Source organism: Notechis scutatus, chromosome 8 (genome assembly GCF_049901735.1).
Source record: "Notechis scutatus isolate UNSWTSFEM ecotype Mainland chromosome 8, rNotScu1.2, whole genome shotgun sequence".
NCBI lineage: Eukaryota > Metazoa > Chordata > Lepidosauria > Squamata > Elapidae > Notechis > Notechis scutatus.
Genome location: NC_142016.1, coordinates 1,945,057 through 1,955,070, shown reverse-complemented (window position 1 = coordinate 1,955,070; position 10,014 = coordinate 1,945,057). Strand labels below are relative to the sequence as shown.

Genomic DNA, 10,014 nt, shown 5'->3' with positions numbered 1-10,014 from the left:
GTGTTGTACCTGATGATTCTTGACTGTTGACATTTCTTTTATGTGCACTGAGAGCATTTGCACCAAGACAAATTCCTTGTGTGTCCAATCACCCTTGGCCAATAAAAGAATTCTATTCTATTCTATTCTATTCTATTCTATTCTATTCTATTCTATTTTATTTTATTCTATTGAATGGACACAGCCCAAGGATTACCTATATTATCTTTAGAATAATTGCTTTATATGAGGATCTTAGCATATTTTTTCCCCAATTTTAATGTTTAATACACTTTTGCACAGAAAGCAACATTTTGGTGGTGTTTACATATCTGCCTCAAGCTCTCCCTGAGCTCCATGGCCTTTCTCCTGAGTTGGCAGTAAACGGTGGTTTACACCAGGTGTTAGATCTGGTTTCTTTTTCCTTTTGGGAGCATAGGAGCATAGGGTGGGGGACATCAGCATTCTCATGGTCGTTAAGATCACTTTAATTTGGGCAGATCTGACTGGCTACAATGGCAGGATCAGTCTCTGTGGGGTCGGTTGGATCCACTTGGATTTCCACAGGTTGCCTGAAAAATTTGTGGAGACAAGTTTGGTTGAAGTTTGTTTTTAATTTCTATCCAGCCTTTATTACTTTATAAATAATTCAGGGTGAAGAACATCTCTTTCTCTTATTTCCCCCAAAACAATAATCTTGTGAGTTGGGTTGGGCTGAGAGTGGCCTGCCCAAAATCACCCTTTCATGCCTAAAGTGAGATTAAAACTCATTGCCTTCTGATTTCTAGCCTGGTCTTTTCATCACTGGACCAAAATGGCTCTGAAATCCTGGTTAAGACCAGAATAGAGAGCCCTGTAGTTCTTGATAAGAGCCCCCCAGGCAATCAGTTCCTCCGGACGATCCAAAGGGGCTGAGCGCATCAGCAAAACATGACTGATCAAAGGCAGGTAAGAATTCAGGTTTCATTCCACACCAAGGTTGCAGGACTAGCAATATTTCTCTCTGCTTCCTGCATTCAGAGATCGGCATTCAGCAGCACTAGGCCCTGGTTAGCATATTCTATAAAGACATCCAATTATAATTTAGTAAATAAACATGGCTTAGCATATTGATTTATATCCTTTTATTATTTTTACAAATAAATCAAGGAGATGAACACATCTAATCGTGTATGCTGCTAACATACCTCTCCCTTCAAATTTCTCAGCATTTTGATCATGCTTGTTCATTTTTGAGATTTTGGTTGAGATATAAGGATCATTGTATGGTACTGTTAGATCCGTGTATCTGACATTCTTCAATGGAAGGAACAGGGGTGGGGTGCTGGGTTTGATGCATTTAATTCTTTTCCTATGCATCCTAAATATCCTATTTCTTATAGCGTCTTTTGTATAACCTTTCACATGATTTATAACCGTTGCCTGGTGCCCCAGATGCTTGGGAAATTCTCACCTCTTGGGTAGATGCAAGGGGAGAAGGGGCCATGTTGATTGCAGTTCCAGAAAATAGCCCTGGGAAACCTACCTTATCTGCTTTCTCAGGGAGGATGGTATAATAACATCTTCACACCTGCTGAATGGTGGAATCCACATTGGACTGTTGGAAGGGGCTTCTAATTCCCTTTATCCTAGTTGCATGCCCTGAGGGACCTCAGATCTTGCTTTGAATTTTGACTTGCTTTTACCTCCCTTCAATAAAAAGATTCCTTTTGAAATACAAAGTTTTCAAGAGTCTATACTTATTTTATGAAGAGCGGAGAGGCTGGTCCTTACAGGTACATTCAGAAAGTATTCAGACCCCCTTCACTTTTATCAAGTTTGTTATGCTGCAGCTTAATTCTACTGTTGTTGAAATTCATGTTTTTTTTCTTATTAGTCTACATTCATTACCTCATAATGACAAAATGAAAACAGAATTTTAGAAATGTCTGTAAAGTTATTAAAAAGAAAAAAACTGAAATATCACATTGGTATAAGTATTCAGAGCCTTCACTTAGTACTTTTGACGAAGCATCTTTGGCAGCAATTACAGCCTCTAGTCTTTTGGACACCTGGATGAGGAAATTTGCTGCCATTTTTCCTTGCAGATCCTCTCAAGCTCAGTCAGGTTGGATAGCGAATGTCAGTGGACAGCCATTTTCAGGCCCTCCCAGAGATGTTCAATAAGGTTCAAGTCAGGACTCTGGCTGGGCCACTCTAGGACATTCACTCCTGTGTTGTCTTAGCTGTCATGTTGGAAAGTGAACTTTCGGCCCAGTCTGAGGTCCTGAGGGCTGTGGAGCAGGTTCTCACGGCCCCATCTTGCATGGATTCCAAGGTCTTTTTAATATATGGCTTTGCTCAAAGGCTGGGGGTTAGGTTGTTTGTGACCCCTGACCCTGTCGGGGCAGTATTTTAGGCATTGGGTGATCTTTTCAAATGTATATATATTTGCTTTGCCAGTTTTCAGTTTCCATTACATAAGCCACCCAGAGTTATTTTTGGAGTCATGCACCTTACATTAATCCCCCCCACACACACACACGGCTTTTAAGAGCGGGGCATTTCATGGCTAATATTAATTTTTATCAACATGCAACATCTCAACCTTATTTCAGCAAAAGGGATTTCTCTGACATCTTTGAGAGCCAACTCAGCCATGATTCCCAAAAGGTCTTTTATGGTTCCAGGAATGGCAAATGTGACATGGCTGCAAGAAAAAAAACATGCTTCAGTCCACTCATGCGTGGATCGCAGTCACTGAATGCAGAGATGAAGTTTATTAAATTTCCTTGGCATTTTTTTTAAACAATGAAAAGCAAACCTCTATTACAAAATACAGCCCAAGGCTTTCACATCCAACTTCACCCCTGCCTGAATCTCTGCTCTTAGAGGTTTTGAGAACCTTCTTCCCATGGGGGAGAGCAAGGAAGGGGGCTATGCGCACCATCTGAACTTTCATTAAGACACCCGAAGGGGCCTCTCAGCCAGGGGCTTCTCTCTGGAAGAAAGAACCAGCAGGGCCCAGTCTGTCTCCAACGAAAGCCCGTTCACCAAACTGGGTCGCTCGTGCAACAGGCCAAGAAAGAGGAGAGAACCCAAGAGAACTGTAGCCGTGGTGAACTCTGTATAGCCAGCCCTCTAGGTCAGCCTGCCCCAGAGCATCATCCTCTCTAACAGCACTCTGGAGAGTCAGGGGCCCCCTCCTCCCCGGACCAAATGAGACAAATGTATATATAATATATAAAAAATACAGAGCTTTGACTTCTTCATTTTGAAGTAAATGTACACGATACAGTTGTGAGCAGGAGGTAATTCTGAAAGAGAGACAGGCCGTGGGATGGGTGGCATGGAGAACAGATGATAAACCCACCCACCCCAGCTCCACCACACCCAAGTTGCCCCCACCCCAGTGGTCCAAGGGGGGGGGGGGAAATATTCAAAATAAAATGGTGCAAACCAAAAGGCTCCAATGAGTTTTGCAATTTTGTTTCTTCAAGTAAAGATGCAAGAGGGGGTCACTTCTCCCAGTTCACCACTTCAGTTCAGTAGCAAATGTTAAGTCCACCTAAAAAGCAGCTGTGCTTTTGAGTTCTCTTTTGTGTGTGTGTGTGTGTTTGCGCCTTCCCCTTAAGACTGGAGCGCCAGGAGCTGCTGCTCTTCTGGATCTTTAAATTGCTTCTGAAAATCCTCTCCCCACCTGGCAGGGGAAGCCTTCCCAAAGCCTGATGGGACAGTCCAATTCAGCCTGCATCCTAGGGCAGAGTTTTTCTTTCTTTCTTTCTTTCTTTCAGATATATGTAAATAGAGGAGAGGGACAAAAACAGCAGCAACTTGGCCCAATTCCCTCAAAAGGTGCTGTTTGGCAAGAGGATTTTCCTCTCCCCCCCCCCCAAAAAAAGAGACCCTGTGTGGGCCAAGTGGTGCATTTGGCAAATCAGGAAAAGTCTCTTAATAAAAATTAACATGTGCAAATTATTTTAAATAGCTGAATCCAAGCATCCAGATTAAGATTCCTTGGTTACAATTCAGATTACCTTGCCTTCTCCCAGTGGGGGAAAAAGTCACCTCTCAAGTACCCAAGTGAAAAAAAAATCTCATCCGAGGAGAAAAAAGTAATACACCACAAAAAGAAAAGAAAAAACTGGAGGAAACCCACAAACTAAAAGGCATTTGCACCCCCCTCCTCCATCCACTTCAGCACCTGCTTTTTTTGACACACTCGTGCAGCACAAAAAAACGGGGAAGGAAAATAGTGCGTTAAGTGTCATCTCCTCTCCAGAAAAGTGTCAGCTGCTGCTGCTGTGTGTTGCGAAGGAGAAAGCTGTTTGGCAACGGGTGGCGCAGGCAGGGCCGCCTTCCGCGTGGCAGAGAAGGAAACAGGGTTGGGGTGGGAAGGTTCTAGGCAGTTGACTTTCCCTCAAAGAGAGGGTCTTCTTCCCCTCGACTCCGCACACCCTGGTTATAGCTGGAAGCCATCCATGGGGGCCTCGGGCTGCTGGAAAATGAACTGCTGCTGAGCTTCGTCCACCTGGGGGGCCAGAGCAGAGTCATCGTCCTCAATGCCAAAATAGTGCTCGTACAGGTCGAAGGCCTTCTGGTAGATCTCTTGGTTTTCATGGCTCTGGAGGAACTCTATTTTATCCAGGCCTGGAGGAGAAAGACACCATTTACAAGGAATTCCACATGGGAGCTCAGGCGGCTGACCCAACTGAGCCGCCAGGAACAGGCAGCCCTCCACATTTAGTGACTGTCTGAAGCTACAACGGGGCTGAAAGAAACATCTCACACTTGCAAGGCCTGCAGGGTCTCTGGGGCCACAGAATGGCAGCTCAGGCACTCGGCAACCAGTGTGTATCGACAAGGGCTGCAGCCGCCCCCCACCCTCCGGGGGGCCAGGCCATGGGCATTCGTAACCTCCACAGCCAGCTTCCCCCAAGGAAAGCCAATGGGGAGAGCCGGATCCACATAACAAAAAAGGGCAAAAAAGGTAGGGAAGTTGGGTGGCCACCCTGCTTAGCAACGGACATTCCAGTCCCAACTGTGACCAAAAGTCTATTCGTAAGACCCCTGGCTCACAACCATCTTGACTATGCCTATCATTTTGTCTGTGGAAACATTTGGGTACTACAACTGGCGGGGGGTTTGCAACATTTCCCCATCCATCCCATCTGGCAAGGCTGCCCTTTGGAGAACATGGCAGGTGTGAATGGAGCACCCAGAACTGTTTAAAGCAGAGACAGCTCTTCTTGGGCTCATTGCACTTAGTTTTAGGAGTTGCTGACTGGAGCAACCTTCGTGGCCCAAGTTCCCTTATGCCCCTTCAATTCTCTGAATCCCAGAAAGGCAGCCTCCCTCAAACACATGGCCTGAAACGCCCAATTCTCAGCTATGGCGGGAGACGCTGGAATTCCATGTCAGCCGATTTGCAGGTCGTCTTCAGGTTAGAACAGGGTAACTGAAGCAGTGGCATAAGGCCGGGGTCCCCAGCCCCCAGCCCTGGCCCACTGCCAGGCTGCGGCCAGTTCAGAACTGGGACAAGCAAGGTGCATGGCGAACACGCGCACCCCTCCACTTGCTCGCGCACAAAGCGCCATTCACGCCAGTGGCGGGTGTTTGCATGAGCGGCAGGCACTTGCACGAGCGCGCAAAGCATTTGCAGGAGTGGCAGGCATGCGCGCCCATTGGTGCAAATGAAGTTGTGCGCGTTCACAGGCGTGCCATCTCCTCCCCCTGCTGGCCCACCAAGCTGGAAAGGTTGTGGACCGCTGGAGTAAGGAGTAGATGATCACCTCTAACCACTGAGAGTTGAGAAAACTGGGGCAGAGACAGAAGTAAAGTCAGGTAAGTTACTTCTTCTGTGCTACCCAGTCATACGCTGCAAAGTTGTTGTTTGGTTTTAAATAAAAACACTTTGAAAAATTAAAATGCTTCCAGCTTGATGCTGAAAAACATCGGGTTGTTAGGGATGCCCCACCGGGAAGGAATGGCACAAAGGGGAGCCTCCATTTGCAAACAGCCCCAGCCCACGTTCCAGACCCGGCCCTCACCATAAGCTTCCTCAATGAGGCTGCAGTAGGGGTTGATGCCGGTGCCGCTCTGCTTGGCCTCCTGCTCTCCCAGCCGCAAGATGTTCTCCAGGCCATTCAGGGCCACCTGAACTATCTTGGAGTCCATGACGGTCAACAGATCACACAGGGGTTTAATGCAGCCCAGGTTTACTAAGTATCTGGAAACGAAGCAAAAAAAAAAACCAACAGAAGATAAAACTACTGGCAAAATTGAACCTTCTTGGGAGAGTTGCTTGCTGAGAAGACACGCCGTCTTCCCCAGTTCCTCTGAAATTCAAGCTAAGACTCCTACACTTAGCAAACTGTAAGAGGAAAATAAAAGTATTAGGATGCGTATAATTTATTCTATGTTTTACTATTTGCCTCTCTTCCCCATCACAGAGCTGTTCTTTATGGTCAGCACATAACTGTGTAATACTGTAAAGAAGGATAAACCCTCAGTCGTCGTGTATTAGAATAGTAAGTAAAATCCACATGCTCTGCAGGACATAGAATCCGAGGGGGGGAAGGGACCAACCCCCCTACCCAAAGCAGGAGACCTTATATCATCCCGGACAAATGGTGGTCCAAATCTTTTCTTGAAAATCTCCAGCAATGGACCACCCACAACCGGGGTAGGTAAGCTGTTCCGTGAATTAATCGTTATTACTGTCAGGAAATTTCTTTTTAATTTTAGGTCGGATCTCTCTCTAACAAGCACCCGCCCACTGCTTCTTGTCCTGCCCTCTGGTGCTTTGCAGAATACTCCTAAGTCCACCCTCTCTTCTCTGTGACAGCCCCTCAAGCACCGGAAGACAGCGATCAGGTCGCCCTTTATTCTTCCCTTTGTTAGACTAGACATACCTAGTTCTCTTAACTGTTTGGCCTCCAGACCCCTTTTCCACTTTGTGGCTCTTCTCTGCACTCTTTCTAGGGTCTCAGCATCTTATTTTGTATCTTGGTGATCAGAACTGGGTGCAGCATTCCAAGCGTGGCCTCATTCGCGCAATATAAAGTGGCACTATCACTTCTCGTGATCTTGATGCTGCCTCCCTGTTGGGCTTTCTGGCAGTTGCAGCACCAAAGCAGTGGGCCACCAGGACAGACAGCTATTGCCTCATCGAAACCAAATCCTCCATACAGGGGAAATGATTTGGTGGAGGAAACCGCGTGTCTTCTTACTTATTCCTTGGTTCACCTCAAGGACACGACTTTCTTGTCAGCCTCTGATCCGACCTTTGGTCATTTTTCTTATCAGCTGACAGACAGTGAGGCAGAACTTCTTACCTTTCACGTTCCTCATTCCTTATTCACAATTTTAATGCTGTCACCTGCCAAGAGTCGCCTTGTGACAAGATGAGCAGCAAACAAATTTAATAAAAAATAAACATTAATGACTGGAAGCTCCTTAGATGAACAATTAATGTTGGGTTAACTCATTTTACCTAGGTATCCAATTCTTGTTTAGGGGAAAAAAATAATTTAAATTTAAACATTGGAAACAGAGTAAAACTTGTCTGTGCCAAGAACATTAAGTTGGCGAAGGTTTCTCCCATGAACTCCAGGGGTTCTTTTAAGTTTTTGGTTGCCACAAACCTGTTAATATAAGAGAAATGCAATCACAAACAAAAAACCCCGACTCCAAAGTGAAAGTTGGGCCTTACTTAATCTGCTCCGGCGTTCCTCCTGATGTGGCGTTTGTGATGGCCCAGGCGGCTTCTTTCCTGGTGCGGAATTCCGCCTTCTGCAGGATCTCAATTAATACTGGAAAGATGTTTGCGTCTATGACCGCCTGTAGGGCCAGAGGAAGGACAGGGTTAGCTAGAGGCTGAGCACTGGGCCCAACCCCGGTCCCCTCAAGGCAGAGGAACAAACAGGCGAGGACAGAGCTGTAGCACAGGTAGTCCTCACTTAATGACCAGTTGTTTTATGTCCACCAGAAGATATGACAGCCACCGCACAGATGCGTTATGGCCCATAAAACAGTCCTGGCCATTGTAACAGGCTGCACCATCCCCTTGCAATCACGTGACTGCATGTCAGCCAAGTCAGCTTCATGACCAGTGGTGGCATTCCACAGTCAAGTGGCTGAGATTCACTATGTTTTTTGCTGGTTTCCGGCAAAAAAAACAAAAAAAAAACCTTACCCGGTCATATGAATGGGTTTGCTTAATGACTCTGGTGTCTGCTTAACACTGTTTCAAAAAGGCTGAAAAAGGACACCACCAGTACATTGGTGGCTGGGTTGGAGGTTAAAAGCAGTATATTTCTTTCAGGAGAGATTTCTCAATATGATTAAATAGCTTACTATTTAGAAGATTTTCTTCTATCCCCTTGGAGCAATAGAAGCAGGGTGGGGAAGCATTGACTTCCAGGTGAATCCTGAGAATTCTCCAACAAGCCTAGAGCCTTGCTGAGAATTCTGAGATTCAGTCTAGCTATTGGGAAGGTTACCAAATTGATGAAGGCTGAAATACCATCACCCAATCAACTGAAGGGTTGCTAGATAAGGTTTGTCTTTTTGCAAGTGACCCAAAGGCATGTAAGAGAGAGTGGATGTTCCTGGAGGGATTCGTAACAAGGAAATCGATTTGGCATGGCTGAAAAATGTCAGAAATATAGAAACTCCAGCTCCCTGTTTCTACACGTAAGACCGTGCCCTTGGGGGCAAAGAATCCTCAGAAGAGTCCGAAAAGCAGCCAATCATTTCAGCCTCAGGGGTGTCACTTCCTCTGGCTTATTACCTGTATCTGAGCTCTGTTCCCTGCTGTCACATTGGAGATAGTCCAGCAAGCTTCTTTCCGGATGGACTCTTTGGGGCTGCTAAGCAGATGAAGGAGACAAGGCAAAGCTGAGCAATTTAGGATCACCTAGAAAGGAAAAGCAAATCAGGGCCCCGTTTCAAAACTTCTGCCCACCTCCATGCAACAGAATGGGTGGGTGGTCTTGGGGAAAGAGAGGAAGAGATGCTCCCTAGGAGACAATCAGGCAAGAGAGGCTGGTGCCTCTCCCAAATGGATTCACAGTCAGAGGAAGGAATTTAGGAAGGACCCACCCTAAGGGATCAAGCGGGGCCAGCGGGAAGCAAGACTGTTGTCAGCCCTCCGGCTGGAGGAACCAGACAGGAAACAGGAGCTCATTCTGCATTAACAGAAACTTGCAAGCCTGAAGAGACAAACTTCCTGCCACCACTTTTAACCGGTTAATGCATCAGGGTGGGCCCTTCCTAAGTTTCTTCCTCTGACCCTTAAGTCCCTGGGGGCTACCTTTGCTTTCGTCTTCTAGGCATCATATTTTCCCCTCGTGTTCCCCCCCCCCCCCAAGATCATCCATCCATCCATTGATCAATTACAGCCATCTCATAGGAAACAGCCCTATTAAAATATTACACTATAACAAAAGAGGGGATCATAATTTGGTTACAGATACCGGAATGCTGAACCAGAGCAAGACCAAGCTAAAGTTCAGCTGGCCTTCTAAAGAAAGCAGCAGCAGGGAGAGTCTAATCAGGAGAACATTTTGGAGAACTACCTTCCCAAATCAGACCAGGAGGTACCACCTGAAGGACACACATGACTGGGTGAAGCTGCTTACCTGTGTCAGTCCGGGTCCCTTGGTTATGGGACCAGATAAGCTTTGGTTACCTTTATGGGCAATAAACAGACATAAACAGGACAGGTAGAGCTCTCTTTGCATTTCTTAGTGGGGTTTCACATATTTCTGGACCACCTAATTTGTTTGGCACCGTTGTGTTATGGTAGTGCCAATAATACTTTTTAATTAAAAATACTTTTAAAACATATGTAAACAGGGAAGTGGAAAAGCGAAGTACCAGCTGCTAGCATCAATTTTTACTTACAAGACTCCCACCCAAGAAAACAGGCAGGAGATTGGCGGTGGGTGTTTCAAAGGGAACAAGCTCAGGGACCTCCTTTTTATGGGGGGGGGGGGGGGTGTCTCTGAGAAGCTCCACATTCCAAAGCTGCCACAAGTGCCACCTTGTCTT

At 46.1% G+C, this 10,014-nt stretch overlaps 1 protein-coding gene across 6 annotated transcripts in view; it reads right to left on the bottom strand.

Moving 5' to 3' along the window:
• Positions 1-1,088: 1,088 nt before the first annotated feature.
• The window catches only part of KPNA6 (karyopherin subunit alpha 6), a 30,211-nt gene continuing 21,285 nt past the window's right edge, over positions 1,089-10,014 (bottom strand). For all 6 annotated transcript variants that reach the window (XM_087970275.1, XM_026673711.2, XM_087970276.1 and 3 more), the window contains exons 11-14: positions 8,753-8,878; positions 7,673-7,800; positions 6,009-6,187; positions 1,089-4,608 (exon numbers count right to left, since the gene is read on the bottom strand). In XM_087970275.1, the coding sequence (XP_087826401.1) occupies positions 4,421-4,608; positions 6,009-6,187; positions 7,673-7,800; positions 8,753-8,878 (621 nt within the window). In that variant the 3' untranslated portion in view covers positions 1,089-4,420. The remainder of the gene's footprint in view (positions 4,609-6,008; positions 6,188-7,672; positions 7,801-8,752; positions 8,879-10,014) is intronic.